The sequence below is a fragment of the Enoplosus armatus genome, chromosome 4, assembly GCF_043641665.1.
Source record: "Enoplosus armatus isolate fEnoArm2 chromosome 4, fEnoArm2.hap1, whole genome shotgun sequence".
In the NCBI taxonomy this organism is placed as follows: Eukaryota; Metazoa; Chordata; class Actinopteri; order Centrarchiformes; family Enoplosidae; genus Enoplosus; species Enoplosus armatus.
The window spans coordinates 20252253-20267884 of NC_092183.1; the positions used below are offsets into that span (position 1 = coordinate 20252253).

The 15632-nt window shown below is 45.6% G+C and overlaps 1 protein-coding gene across 1 annotated transcript in view; it reads right to left on the bottom strand.

Moving 5' to 3' along the window:
* The window catches only part of hmcn2 (hemicentin 2), a 41869-nt gene extending 28498 nt beyond the window's left edge, over window positions 1-13371 (bottom strand). The window contains exons 1-19 of the mRNA XM_070903757.1: window positions 13113-13371; window positions 11364-11434; window positions 10637-10795; window positions 10000-10122; window positions 6253-6424; window positions 6023-6129; window positions 5813-5933; window positions 5460-5723; window positions 5200-5344; window positions 4618-4739; window positions 4092-4364; window positions 3529-3670; window positions 3089-3216; window positions 2216-2329; window positions 1966-2124; window positions 1690-1884; window positions 627-722; window positions 362-489; window positions 131-275 (exon numbers count right to left, since the gene is read on the bottom strand). Of these exons, the coding sequence (XP_070759858.1) occupies window positions 131-275; window positions 362-489; window positions 627-722; window positions 1690-1884; window positions 1966-2124; window positions 2216-2329; window positions 3089-3216; window positions 3529-3670; window positions 4092-4364; window positions 4618-4739; window positions 5200-5344; window positions 5460-5723; window positions 5813-5933; window positions 6023-6129; window positions 6253-6424; window positions 10000-10122; window positions 10637-10795; window positions 11364-11434; window positions 13113-13371 (2923 nt within the window). The remainder of the gene's footprint in view (window positions 1-130; window positions 276-361; window positions 490-626; window positions 723-1689; window positions 1885-1965; window positions 2125-2215; window positions 2330-3088; window positions 3217-3528; window positions 3671-4091; window positions 4365-4617; window positions 4740-5199; window positions 5345-5459; window positions 5724-5812; window positions 5934-6022; window positions 6130-6252; window positions 6425-9999; window positions 10123-10636; window positions 10796-11363; window positions 11435-13112) is intronic.
* Window positions 13372-15632: the final 2261 nt, after the last annotated feature.

Consider the following 15632-nt stretch of genomic DNA (forward strand, 5'->3'; position numbering starts at 1 on the left):
GGGCCAGTGACTTCCTGGCATTTCCCGGGTTACCTTTGGACAGAGCCTGGCTAGCCGTGCTTCCAGTCTTTGTTCCAAGCTAAGCTAATTATTCAAAATGTCTCACTATTCCTTTAACGTGCGCTCTTACCGTGGATCTCCAGGCTGACTGTAATGTTCATGGAGCCTGCTACATTCACCGCAGTGCAGACATAAGTCCCAGCATCCTCTGGGACGGTTCTTTCAATGTACAAACTGCCGTCACTCCTCAGGAACTTCCTTCCATTCAACTGAACCTATGGTGAGGAGAAACCACCGCTGTCACACTGAAACATAGAGATGATCTGTATGTATTTCAAAGTTAAATACTAATCAGTCTTACAGATTTTCCATTTTGGGACCAGTTTCTTTCTGGAAGAGGTATGCCATCCAACAGCATGCAGGGAATACTCAGGGACTGGCCGATGCCAGTGGTGATGACTGGGGCACCTTGGGCCAAGAGAGGGGGCTCTGCGGGAAAAGGAAGTGTAAAGACGAAAATACTAAACAAGAGCAGGAAAATGTGAAAGTATTTTAAGGCCACAGTCAGCTTTGGAGTTGCTGCCATTGTCTCTAAAATATATGGTAGTGCGGAGAGACAAGCCTACCCAGTCCAGTGACACTAACTCTGGCCTCAGTTTTGATGGTTCCGAACTGATTCTTGGCCTCGCAGATGTACAGCCCGTCATCATCCAGCCAGACACCTGTAGTCAAACACACAGTAAACCAGCAAGAAACACAGCACAATCTATACATCTGAGATAAGCAACATCTCCACACTTAGTCCATGCTATTGCAAGTTAAGTCCTCTACTCAGTAACAAATGGTATTATTGGTTTGACTGCGCTGTAATTAAGAGTTAAAAATAGAAAATAACGGGATTAATGGGTTTGGCTCAGCTGCCAGCCCGCTGACACACATGCCCCACTCAGTAAATTCTCTGGAGATCACATGTTGGAGGATCAACACATGATTCACTTCTTGTGTTTAGACAGTCAGGCCGGTGTTTAAATAGCTGAAGACATTAAACAGTGAAGTTTGTGTGTGGCACAATATGGATAGAGACATTTTCCAAAACAATGGCAGGTAAAAAACAAAGCCATCTGCAACAGGTTGAGCTAATTAGGTCAGACAGCAGCCGCAAATGGAAACAGTGACAGAAGCAGCCCATGCAAATATGTCCGTTCCTCTCCAATATAATATTACACACACTATAAACATTTAGTCTCAGGAGCACAAAGGCCAAGATTAGTCATATTGTAGGCTGAAAGGCCTCCAAAGTTCACAATTTAAATTCCCCTTGCCCTGATGAGAGTACAATCTCACAATGAAGAAGAAAAACATGGACAAAGGAACACCTACTCTTTCAGAATGACAAATAGCATTAAAGTAATGTGCCGTTTTTTTTACACACCAGAAGTACTGCTTTTAGCAGGATGGATACTTAATGTATTGAGAGCCATCTACTGTAACTTTATAGATGGCAATGACATCCTGTTGCCTCCCTCTCTTAAGAAAATGTTGGCTGAATTTAATATGAAAGGCTGCTCTTCTATATATAATCACTCAGAAAAATGTCATGCCATTGAGTGCAAGGCAACCATGAAGCTGTATTAGCCTGCACTGCAGACCAAAGTTCTTTGCTGTGATAGTGTTTCATGGATAACTCACTCTGGATTAGAAGATGTCCGTTTTCCAGCTGCATTGTTCTACTGTGGCTGTCTGTCCTTGTAAGAATCTGCCTGCCGTCCCCTCTGCGCCAGGTCACTGTCGGCCGCGGGAAACCTCGGGCAATGCAGGGGAGGGTGATATTCTCCCCTACGTTAGCTGTCACGTCAATGGGTGCCTCAGAGAACAATGGGCCCGCTGTGGAAGGAAGGGCGAAGGGTTTGTGTAAATTCTGAGAGAAAAATACGTTTTATGTGGAACACTGGAGTGTGGTCTCACCTCCAACCTCCAGACTGACAGTGCCAGCAGAGGTTCCAGCGGAGCTGCTGGCCACACAGCTGTACTGACCAGCGTCGACCTCCTGCACCCCTCGAATGTGCAGGGTGCCGCGGTATACATCCTGCTCAACGAAAGGAGCAGAGCCCACCTCAAGCTCACCTGGAAACACGCATAAAACAAGCCCTTTGGTCTCTTACTGGACATTTCCTCAGTCACTTTTATGTATACACTGTTTTTGACCTTAACTTACCTTTGAACCAGTGGACAAGAGGAGGGGGAATGCCTGTGGGTCGACACTCGAGAGTCGCATCACCACCAACAGATACAAGTACGGCCTGCTGTACCACTGTTATTCTAGGCACCTCTGGAGGAAAGACAAGAAACAACAAGCGGTTCAACTGTGTAATCTTAAAGAATTTTTATTTTATAGCAATTCACCAGATTTGCATGTAGTGCTACTATATATTGAAATAATAGTAAAGTAATGCCTTAAAGCAGTAAAGCCTGCAGAGTAGACCTGAGGTGGATACAAAAACTAAGCTTACATTTCACACACATTCTGTGCCAACAGAGCAGGGATAGATGCTTTTGAAACAGGCAGACAGCTGAGCTGAAAGGATGAGATGATCTATCTTACAAGGCTCTCGCTGCCTTGACAGATCAGTGTTGTTAAAAATGACATTCAGAGACAAAAGTGTGTATAATACCAGCATGCCCCAGGAAGAGGCTGCCACAGTCCATCAGTGCTGAGGTTTCTGTCAACCACTAACTGACGTGCCACGGCTGAAACTTCAGGCTTACAACTGTCAGCACTCACAAAACAAGTAGAGAAATATCCTATTGTGTGAGACAGGGCAGCATGTGGCCACACTTGCTTGTGCTCCACACAGAGCTGGTGAACAACTCAAACTGAATATCATTCACAGGCTGTTTCAAAACGAATGCTCCTGAAGAATAGTGACACAAAAAAGTGCTGCCTTATCCGAAGTCTGAAAATGAACGCCAACAAAAATTATTCTTCAAAACAGACATTTTAAAAGATGAGTGAGACTCCAAATGGTAAAAAGGATAATTACATCAACAGCATCCTCAACCTGATATCTGTAGCGATATCTTGACTTACCTGAAAAAGTAAGTGACACAGACTGAGAGGCAGTCCCAGCATCATTGGTTGCCAAACATGTGTAGTTCCCAGCATCCTCTGGGAGGGCCCCTCCAATGGTCAGAACTCCGTGTTGGTTTAGACTCAACCTGTATTGTGCATTTGACAGAATTCATGTTTGTTTACTCTTTGTGATTACATGTACAGATGTAAAATAGCAATTAATCTCTCAACCTTTCTGCTATTCTTGGGTATCATGAGAGAAATATTTCTTTGAATATGTATTTTACACAGACATATGAAACACTTGTGGTTTGGAAACAAATTCTTACATCAGTGGATGTAAATCTCTGCAATGATGCAAACAAGATGTGGCAATCGCGCATGTAGTTAAAGCGAAATGTAATGACTCTCGGAGTCCTCTGTGCCGGAGGTGTTGAGTGGGCTGAGAGTTCCCTTACCTCGGCCGATTAGTGAGGAACATGTTTCCATGGCTCCAGAAGAGCTGTGGAGGGGGGGAGCCGGACGCTGAGCAGACGAGGCGGATCTCGTCCCCTTGGGAGAAAGCCCGGCTCTCGGGGTGAACTACCACAGAAGGAGCTTCTACAAACGGAGTCAAACAGAGGCAAAATGCTGACGTTGACTGACGGACTTGTCACTTGCATGTCATTTATAACTTCCCTATCACAAGTTTAACAACAGTAAACTCCTCATGATGTGGGCTACAATGCAATTACCAGCACATCATAACTGGGGAATTGTAGTGAGGAAAATTTTCACATTTGGCTATTCTAGGAATTCATTACAAACATCTGAGTGCATGCCCACAATAGAAGCCACACTTTTCAACATGGATCAATTCTGGCTGACGAGAAACATATTCTGACGAGGAAGTGGCTCAATCTGACTGCGAGGAGGTTAAGCCAATAATGGAAAACAGATGACGGGGGCCTGAGAGGAGCCATGAGGCCCCAGTGTGTTAAGTGTTTAAGCAGATGGCCTGCATGGTATCGTCCTACCGTACCTGGGACGAGAAGCCACACTGTGATTCTGCTGTCTCCGTGGGTGTTGGTGGCCACACAGTGGTACTCCCCAGCATCCTGAGTCCGTACCACGTTGATCTGCAGGGACGAGTCGGACAGCAATTTCACCCTCCCCGCGCGGGCCCAGATGGTACGACCCGCTCGGTACCAGGTCAAGTTGTGGCGCATGGAGCCTTCCACTTGGCAGGACAGCACAGCCACGCCTCCCACAGGGGAAGTCACATTCACTGCTGGCTTCAGGACCGGAGGAGGCTCTGTTTTAGTGGAAAAACATCCAAAACATCAAACCGGTGTTATCAGCGGTGAACAAACAGTGCAGAAATAGTTTAATACAAATGTTTGTGCTGGTATGCTCCTATCATGTTGATGTTTTAACCAAGAATCTGAGATAAAAAATGACTGGAACTTATTTCAAAGCCTTGCCGTAACTGTGATACATGCAGGCTAAGCAACTGAGGAGTTATGTGCGCTTGCATTGTTGCATGTATGTGTATGTGTGTGGCATACCTCTAACAGTCAACTGTGTTAAGGCACGTCCCTGTCCTGCGCTGCTCTGCGCTATGCACTCATACAGGCCTTCATCCTCAGCTGACGCATGGGCAATCTCCCATGATGCTATGGCAGAATTCCTGATAGAAAGACACGCTTGGTTCGTTGGCTGGAGTATGACAATAGCAACAAGTTCCTATTTAACGTCACATGCAATTAGTATCTCTGGCACACACACGCACACACACACAGGGAATAGTGTCACCACAAGTCAGCTTCACTTCATGAACATAATTCAAAGCAGAGCATCAACACCAAGAAAGAATAGTCGCTTTGTTAATTTCTCAAGATGACACAATCGAATATGTAATGTTCACAAAATTGACTGTGTATACCGGTTTCCTGACAGATGAGCCAATAAAACAAGAGTGCAAGCAGCACTAATGCTTAACAGACATGCTCACTGGTAAGAGTAGTGAGTGACCTAATTAGTGTTTTTTACAGCAAGTAATGGGCGCATGAAGCTGCAGCATCTGGAGGAATCCAAAGGAAGGCAAGCCAAATGTTACAGAGTGCTGAGCAAATAGAGGAAAGACTCACTGGAAGAACTTCTCCTCGCCCAGTGTAATCCCACTTCTAGTGAATCTTAGCCTGTAGGGAATGTCACTCTCCACCGAACAGCCAATCACAGCGGGCTGCATGTAGAAGCCGTTCACCACATCAGGCGTGCTCACAACTGGGGGATCTACACCAGAGAGGAAACAAAGGTTAAAGATCACCAGAGAGACTGATGAGGTGTGAGAGACGCTGCGGAGTGGCTTTGGTGATATGTGTCTGCAGGGAGGGGGGGGTTGTCCTGCCTGGAACGATGTTGGTGTAGGAGACGCTGGACAGCCTCTGGAAGCGGTAGCCCTCCTCGTCTTTGCCCGTCACCTTGATGAAAAAGCTCTGGGATGGGGTGCGGAACTCCGGGAGACTCCACAATCCTTGTTGACCGAGGTCAGAGGGCAGAGGCACGGGGATGGTGCGCAAGGAGCGGCCTGAGGCTGACATGAGCTCCACATGGCTCAGTTGACCTGGAGGCTTCAGGCCTGTGCATTTCAGCAAAACATGGGCTGGAAGTCCTGACAGACAAAGAAAGATCGCCATGAGGTCATGTCCTGCGCGTGTTCTCAGTCAAGACTCAAGAGGCTTACAAAAACATGTCTGGCACCTTTTATTGGCCTCTCTCTGGTGTGGTTGAACTCTGAAACAGGTACACTGGAAAAGCCGGCCCGGAAGTCTACATTGCTGACTCCTGTGACCCTCAGGGTATGGCGCCCGCTGCAGCTCGCCTTTACAAAGAAAGCAATAGCATTCAATTAGTCCATTGTCATAAAATAGTCAGAGAAACATATTTATGGATTATTCACCAGAGCAGTACCTTCAGTTTCCATGCCCCAGGTCTGGGAAACTTTAGGTTGACAACACGAGCGGAGTTGGGAATATTCAACAGCTCTTTAAGGCCCTGCTCTACACCAACTACACGACCTAAGAAAAGAACACAGGAACATTCACTTTTTAATGTAAAATATGTCTTCCTGTGTCCTCCTTGTTTGGGGGCACAGCAAATATTGTTAATTGGGGAAAAAACAGTATTAATGTGTTGTCTACCGAAGGGGTCGATGAGCTCGATTTGTGGTGCTGGTCCACTGAGTGACACGGTGACCTCTCGGAGGCTGGGGTCAAAGGGCACTTCCCACTTGTTCTCCTGGGCACTGTCATGGTTGGAGGACAGCAGGTGGACCTTCATGGCCTGAACTGTCTCTTCTACCCACTTTAAAACCTGGCAGAAAGAGAAAAAAGGCATCACAAAACTGTGACAGAGCTGCATGTCACGCTGGAGGAGTCACATTTGTTGGCTGGGATCCCATCGAACGCAAACTGTCAGGGATCCCCCTCTCAGCTTAGAAAGACAGGACGAGGACAGGAAGGACACCATTGTGGCCTTTCCTTGAAAGCCCCCCACCAGCCCCTTCCCTGCCCAAGCAGCAGGCTGCTCTTTGTCTTCGTACTATTCTTTCATCGCAAAAGTATTCCTCAGAGGGATTTTGCCTAAACAAAGGGAAAGTGAAACAGCTCAACTGTCAAACTGATAACATACAGTTTTCTGCACTCTCAAGCATGTATTCCCAGAAGAGCGTCTCTCACAGTGGAAGTCTGTCAGGCAGCAGTCCCCCCTCCTGAAACACAGCTTTCATCAATCATAAGGCTAGTTCCTCAGAATAGAAAGCAGGGGTGGATGTGTGGGGGAATGCGCCTTTGTTTTAGGAACACACTTAAACTGTATATTCCATGCTATCAACCCGACTAATACGCAGGACCATTTCTGGACAGAAACGGCGGGCTGTTTTCCACTTTTCTGTTGAATCGGTTAAGCTTAAGAAGCCAGATGAGGTCAGACAGTGACACATTAGGATTGCGGGAGGCTCACTTCTTAAATGAGTCATCCCACCACTCAGAGCAAAGATTACCCAAAGTCTGACATAATGGTTGACAGTTTGATTATATTTAATGGCAAAAACAATCATTACATAGACTATAATGTCCCTCAGTTGCTCTACACAGAAATATTTGACAATATAGAATTTCAGTTTTGACAGCTGCTTGACCTTCTAGGTATAATCATTATCATGGTGTTGAATAAGAATACAGTTTTCCTTTTGTTTCCTCTAAAATGAAAACAGAAGCAGAAAAACCCGTTGATAGTTCGCAGTCTCATTTTAGTGGCCACAACGGACCGAACGTGTTCCATCTTCCAAATGCTTAACAAGCAACTGCTGTCTAGTATTTGTTTTGACCTCATATGGAGAGGCATTGTGGCTGAGCAGTGTCTGCAATGAAACAAACTGAAAACATCTCTTCCGCGGGCCCTTGGAGACGGAGCCAACGGCAAGACATTTTAAGACATTCACGAAAACGAGCAAAAACTGAAACAAGGAAAGCCTTTGATAATTTAATTATCAGGCCTCCGCTTTTTGTCTATCAGGTCCACTGGGTGCTGACAGCAGCTGGTTCCTCTCGCCGTTTTTACAACTGGAAACAGCTGTAATGTCTGCCACATGTGCAGCCATCACCAGCAGAGCAGGAAACCGCTAAGAAGTGACCTACATCTGCCCCAGGATAGTGTCTATTTCTTATGCAAGAGAGCAGAGAGGAGTGGGCATTGCTTTGCCCTTTAGAGCTCAGATAAAAGGAAGTGGCGCGCAGAGATGGGACGACTTGCTGTCTGGGCCATGGTAGGTCTGGAGGAGCACGCTGAGTTCTGCGGCCACTCCCTGTCTCAGCCACTGGGAATGCAGAGGATCTTAAGTCCTGTGAAACCTCATCCGGCGTGTCTCAGTTGAACAGGCTTACAGGGCTGTTACAGGAAGGACCCCCCTCTGCTATTCATAGAACCATGACAGATGAGAAGGGTTAGCTAAGGCTGATGATGCTGAATTCCCCTCACTCCTCCAGGTACATTACCTGCAAAAGAAATACGTGGCCGCGCTGCGGTTTAGCACAACAGCTTGACTTCAGACCTCCCAGTGGGCAAGGGTCAGCCTAGTCCTTACCCGGGTTTAAACACCACAACTGCCCACATTTGCAGGAAGATGTCCCGCTACTTATTAGAGCGAATCAGTCCCAGATGGACCCCCTGCTCCTTCTCAGTGGGTGTTTTGACACACCTGCCGAGGCTTTGCCTGTCACAAGTGGCCTGTATTTGAGAGAGGCAGCTACAACACAGATGGTGCCTTTGTTTAGCTCACGCAGGAAGACGACTGAGGATAAATGTTACCTGGGTTACATTTTATGGCTGACAACCATTACCAGCCCCTTAACTCACTACTGTATCCACGTAATGAGGAAACCATAAGGGCAATGTTTGAAATGACTCTTCAAGGCACCCAAGTTGAGAGTATGTGCAGCTTTCGTCGGCAGAAACACGCAACAACTGGCCGTATCCTATGCTGCAAAACCGCATCTTCATTACATGTTTCTTTCAAACCCTGTTTCTGATGCAAGCGGACATCACAGCCCTCATTCTCGATCAGCGCTTCAGGCTACCGATGACTAAGGATGGCATCATTACCATGACGAGCACAGATCATGGTCCAGGTTTGACAGCACATTAGCGAGGCTTTCTTGTCGGCACTCTTGTTAGCAGATCCTCTCTCGTTGATCATAACCAGTCAAATTTAAAGAGTGTAAAGAGCGCGCGATACGTGGAGCTGACAATGAGCTGTTGTGTGAGGACTTGGAGCCAACTCCGCTGGGCAGCTGTGTTGGAAGGAGGGAAGCCATGACAGATCATATCCTGGGATTAGAGAGTAAAATAAGCAGTCTGTTTTCTCCCCCCCCCACCCCCCCCGGAGACCACAAAAAGATTTTGTATATTTGATTTGGCCGCACTTTATTAAACTGCCATTAAGACGGAATATTTTGGTTACATTTGTAGTACTTCTGAGGTTTTTAAGGATTAAAGGATTTGCATTAATTTGGTAAAAGCATGCCACCCAAGAGCTATAATCGCACAGGTCCAAAAAAAAAACGACTGACATACAGTAATTCAATGTGGATCCAAGAAAAATGTGGTCATAAGTATGCACATGTTTACATGTAACAGTACACTAAGAACATGTCAAAATATTTAAGCCTACTTTTTCACGAAGCCATCTGGGGTTGAGGTGTGAGGGCTAGAGTGAATTAGGTCTCCTATTCCCTTAATACCACAACACAAAAATGACGTTCAAACACTCCTTAAACAGCTGGCAGGATTATGGCGTGATAATGAACCGAGCTGCCCCACACACAGGCCTTGTTTAGCTACATGCAAGCATGACTTGACAGGAAACAGACCCACACACACACACACACACACACACACACACACACATCTAAGTTCAGACGTTCAGTGGGCCACCAGAGTGCAGAGCTGTTGGCTCCAGCTCAGCGCTGCCCAGCCATCTCCTGTGTTGACATGCAGGATACCAGTGTCTCTTCCAGAGGAAACTCTGGCTTCTTTTACGTCTGCCTGGGAAGTGGACCCTGCTGTCTTTGGCTTCTTAGACAGGGCTTCTGTTACAGGCTGCTTCCGATATAAAAGAGTCACTCACCCGTATCATCTGACCAGGAAGTTTAATATCAGCTTTGGAATCATTTGGTTACACTAAATGAAAACGCTATTATTACATTAGTGGGTCCAGTAGGGTTTGTTTCTCTCCTGCTCCTGACGTTCATTGTCAGGCGATGTAATGCTTTTTGTATTCATGTACGTAACTGAATTCTACTTTAAGAAATCATTCGTTATGTATGTACGGGTTTAATAAGGGTTTGGCCAAAGTCACTGTAGTGCCATGTACTCTATCATGCTCTCACCTCGTTGACCTGCTGCTTGTCCAAGTGAAAGATCTGTCCGGAGGAGGTGGCAGCAATCTCCTCATATGCCCTGTAGCCCGGCTGAGAGCGGTCCCCACAGTCCCCGGTCAACACAAATACAACCTGGGAAGGAAGGGGGCAGGAGAGTTAAGAGGATTACTACTGTTGAGTGTTTGCTTTCCACGGACTCACTTTCCGTTGGCTCCAAAGTGACGCTAATGCTCATTGTCATGCCCCACGTAGAGGCTGAGACTGAGTAACTTTGAAGAAACTTTCCCCTGCTCAGCTGAGCATCGGGGAACTTCATTGGAATGTAGATCTTTCACAGCATGCCACTGTATTCCTTTTGTTATAGCGGGTGATACATGCAAATATACTCAAAAACTCTGTGGGCCGGGACTTGTATTTCAAGCTTCAGATTTAACCATTCACACATCTCGTAAACAGCATTTTGATCATTATGGGAGAGTTAAACAAGAATAATGAAATGCTTGCATACATGTTTTTTGTACCATTTTTACATGCTGTAGCTGCGGTCATGGAGGAACCTCAGCCAACATTGGGCTGATACAGTGTGTATGTATCTAGCCCTGATCTGTGAGAACCTCACAACCCCTTACAGTTTCTAGGACTGTACCTGTGATTGACGGAGCTGCACCAGCTGCAGAACATCCCTTTTTAGGCGGTAGTCTTTGGCTCTGGCGTCAGTGAAGACGTAGATGAAGGATCCAGGCAGGGAAACTTCCAAGGCTTTCTTTATGGCTCCTATACTCATCTCAGGGCAGTCGCCCCCACCCTGGGTGACAGAATCACACTTGATCAAATACTCCTGGAAGAACTCCAAATATCTTATTTTAAACTTGAACAACTTGAACAACTCTGTCATTATGGGAAATGTTACATAGAAATATTTTAAACATAATACTCATTAAAGCAACACTAAGCAACTTTTGAAAGAAGAAATAAGACAATATGCCGTTTAGAAATGAAAAGTTGAATTCATGTGCAAATTGGCTCCCTTCTCAATTCAAAGCACTCAGGGGTTTTACCACTACAGCCTCACTTGGTCTGGCGTGACCAGTGGCTGACGGTGGCTAATGTCAGCAAACCTAAGATACATATTACTGTGTAACTGATATTCCTGAGTCGGTTTTATGATTCTTCTCTGATTGTGCTACTGTTGCACTACGTTATACCATTATCTCATTCATGTCCCTTGTGGCCACAGTAGCTACTGTTCAGTAAAAGTTACATATGCTGGCTTTAAGCAACGGCAGTCCACATGGCTATAGCTTGGTTTAGTGTGGAACAATCCAGTGGTCCCAATCCGATAGAATAACTATTTCATGTGTTCTGGTTCCCACCTGGACAAACAGCTCTTGCAGATCCTGCTGGAACTTCTTTGGGTCGGTGGTGATGGACACAGGGCCGATATCTGCAAGGTTGGAAATGCATACTATCAAAGATCCCAAACAGAGACCGAACAAAGTAAAAACCAAGTCAGCTTAATAAGAGACGGTCTGGTTGTGATACAATAGCGTAGAAATATTCAACCCAACTGAATAAGCACTTCAGTCTAACTTTTTTCTTCAAACAATTCAGCCTCTGTGGACAGAGAAAAGGCATCTACAGCATCACAATCCCAGATAAACCACAGCCTAATTTATCAGGACCAGAGTGATGCCCTGTAGCTTTTGTGCGAGACATGAATACCAATCACACACACCACACAGCACAAGATGGGGCTTGACAAATATACACTGTTCAGGTTTTGTTTTACACAAAGTTCGGATGACGACGGAATAATAATTTTCTGCAGCTGTAGTCAGCATTTTCTACCGGGCGACTTCCTCGGGACTCCAAGCAGCAGCAGACCGACCAGCGTGACGGATAAGAGCCTGTCAGGGCCTGACACTTACTTGGACGCCCTCTGGGGCCAATCGATGCAACTGTAAACATTAACCAATACACAGAGAGCGCATTGTTTTTGCTAGAGAACTCTGTTGCCCATAAACACAAGTCTTTCATTACAGTTATTACAGAGAAGTCCTTCATCAGGTAGGATGGAGCTTCAGGATTTCTGTGTGCGTCCGTGCTTGTTTTTCCGACTGTCAAATACCGTTTGGAAGTATCATTGTGAGACTAATGACATGGAGCTTACAGACATGTGTCAAGCTGATGACATTTCTAACTCATTCTCAGGTTTTCTTCCAACAGTGGAGGCTTTCAAGTCCTTGTCTCCTCCTCATGAGCGACTGTAAAACACTGACAGCACTGTCACGCCTCTTTGTCCGCCACCACGGCTTCTTTGCAACCTTGGAAGTTTACAAGGTCCCCAGAGGCAGGGCACATTAAACACAGACAAAATGTGGTGTTAGTGCAGCCTCTTCCCCCCCTGGCTTGCTAAACTGGGGGCTACGAGGGTTTTCCGGAGGCTTGGATGGAGGAGAGGGAGGGGTGGGGTGGGGTAGGGTGTGTGTGTGTGTGTTTGTGTGTGTGTGTGTGTGTGTGTGGGGGGGGGGTGATTGGGGTAATTACACACAAGCAGACAGCATATGCTTCTCATCAGTGCTCAAACACCCTCCCCCATTAGAGCACTCTTATTTTTCAAGCAGCAGCTTTCCCGTATAGGACGACAGATGCCAGGGGGCGAAGAGCCTTACCTGTCCCACGGACCCCTCACTCTAAAAGCTCACATATTCCTGCTTCACGTCTGCAGTTTGAGCTCAAATGTGTGGCTCCTGCAACATGTGCTACAGGTTCTGAGATGTGTCGCAGTTTGCTGCTCCTGTGATACTTTCAAGTAAAAAAAAACTATGTAAATGACAGCTACAGAAAAATATCAAATCAGGGGCAATGTAAGCTACAATGCTGCTGAGTTTGTAATAATGCAAAAAGAAGGCTGTTGGTTACTCTGTTGCCCGGACCTGGCAACCCAATCTGACGATTTTGGCTGATTTGTTTAATGCTGCGTACAATTTCTTAATTATATGGATTATCCACAAACATATTTAAGAATTCAAGACAACCAAAAATGTGTCAATTGTGTAGCTGACTAATTAAAGAACAGTCATTAGTTACCGTGTTTGAAAGTGCGTTCGGTCAAAAGGTACCTGGGTCATGGAAGGGGACCAGGACAAAGTTTTTGATGGGTCTGGTCCTCCGGTTGAGGGTCTTCTCCAGGATCCGTGAGGCGCCCTCTATCACCTGCTTCAGATCGTCGTACATGGAGCCGGTAACATCGAACACAAAGGCCAGGGTCGAGGCGCTGTCACCGGATCCACCATCCTCCTCAGCCCGGGGTACTGCCAAGATCCTGTGCGCGCTGATACAGAGCGCCAAGACTAGGCACTTTAAAAAGACGCGGGTCATCTTTTTTTTTTTTTTTTTTTTTTTTAGATTTACTGCATCTGTCTGCTGGGATGAGGCGAATCACATAAACAAAAAGTAAAAGTAGAAGAAAGTTGTTTTTTTTTTTGTTTTTTTTTTTAAAAAGTTTAGATTTCAAAGCAGTTCAAAGTCTGGGACTACTTCCAATCGGTAGAAAATATATTTGGACCAATACGGCGCAGCTGAAACACATCAAAATCCAGAACAAAAACACTTCCACGGGAGCACATCCGTGCGTAAAGTTTGGAGGAGCGTGCGGACTGGCTCTGTGCTGGAGAGCCCCTGGAGAGCTGGTGCTCTGACGCTTCAAACGGGGGCGGAGATGGGTATTAAAAGGTTCCCGAGACCCAACCTGATTTTTTTTTTCTTGGTGAGTGCGTATGTGTGTGTGTGTGTGTGTGTGTATACCTCGACCCCACTGTGACTTCCAGGCTTTAACCCTGTCCAACACCCCACCCCAATTCGATTTTCTGAGTAATCGAGGTGGGCCCCTGTAGACGCGGTCTTTAAGAGCTTTACGCACATTACCAGCGGAGTCTGCGGAGTGTATTTCGGACGAGCCGAGAACATTGTCTCAGTGACAGCCTCGTTTTTATAAATAGCCAGTTTATATTCAACTGACACCAATCTAATTTTATACATAGCCCACTCTGAGAAATAGCCCCTTGGCACATGAATGGGTGGAATAGCTTGACGTGCCGCGCAGAAATGTCACTGTCCCCTTTTACTTTGTTGCTGATCTGCAGAGAAATATGTTATTGATTATTAAATATCATTGTACCGCACTTGATGTCTAGCAATGACATATCTCGTATGGGGAGATCAGACCTCACAGAGGAAGCCAGCCCTGATCCTATGAAAGTAAATAATTCAGTGTCTTCCTTCAAAGTAAGTGGTAGGCACGAATATTTCTGAGGCAAGCCTTCAAAGTCCACTTGTCTTTTGCTGCACTTAGTCACAGAGGCTACATTTGAAACAAAGGGAATCAAGGTCAAAGCTCTGGACCCGTCTGACCTCCATATCCTCTTGATATGACTTGCATCTGTCCCTGATGAGAAGAAATACACAGTGCACAGAGGTCTGAGCAGGTCTGAGCAGGCCCAGTGAGCAGACAGACCCAGCAGCTTCCACACAAAAGCCACTGAGCCTCATTAACACACCCATCAATGCCAAGACTTCACAGTTTTATGTAGTTCATTGTTCGTTATACAGTGCAGGCTTACACCACAGAGCGAGCTGGCATATAAGACCGTGTTCAAAGCAAGACACATGCTCAACATGACGTTATTCCCTACTCCTGAAGTAGCTCAGTGAAATACTGGACTGCTCATTTTTAAAAATTTGAATACAATGCAACTGGGTGTGTCTCGGGTGTCTTGAGAAGTGATTCATTAGGGATGGTAAGAGAGTTTAACATTTTGCAAATACACATTTGAGCTACGGTCATTACAGCATTAAACAAAGCAGCTCCTTAACATTATCCAAAAACCTGTATATAAAAAAAAAAAAATCATATCACATCTTTTCTATTCGTTTCAAATACAAAGACTAAGAAAACAGTAATAGAAAACATAGCCACTTAAATGCATTTTATTCTGTGCTCTTATACTGTTAATCAACAGGTAAATGACATTTATCATTTAGTAAATTATCATTTGCATAAGGCATAAAATCAGTGAAGCTGATAAAACATCTTAATGCTGGAACTAAAATAATCCAAGAATGAAAAAAAGGCATCATCACATGCTGTGGCCTCGCACAGCACAAATACAGAGTGGACAATTGCAACCACAGAGCTCGCAAAAGCTTTACAACCAGAATTGATGTCTGTTTGTGCCTCTCAATGACCAGGGCTTTGTGTGTGTGTGTGTGTGTGTGTGTGTGTGTGTGTGTGTGTGTGTGTGCCGAGGGTGGAGTGCGATGCTCTCAAAAGACGTAATGAGCCTCAATTCAGATGTAAGCTGTGAGAATTCACTGTGTTGCTTGGTCATGTCGTTCAGGATGTGGCTGTGCAACACTGCGGACACCAGAAGCTCGTGCTAACGGGGAAGTGGAAACACAATAGGATGCACAGACTGCAAACATAGTAAAATAATCCATAGAAAACTCCCCGCTCCTTTAACACTCTCCTTCAAATAAAAGCCCTGTTCTCTCAGGAAAAGGAAACTTCAGAATGTGAGAGAAATAAAACAATCCCACAATAATAATGAAAAATACAGTGCAATACATTTCAACACCTTTGA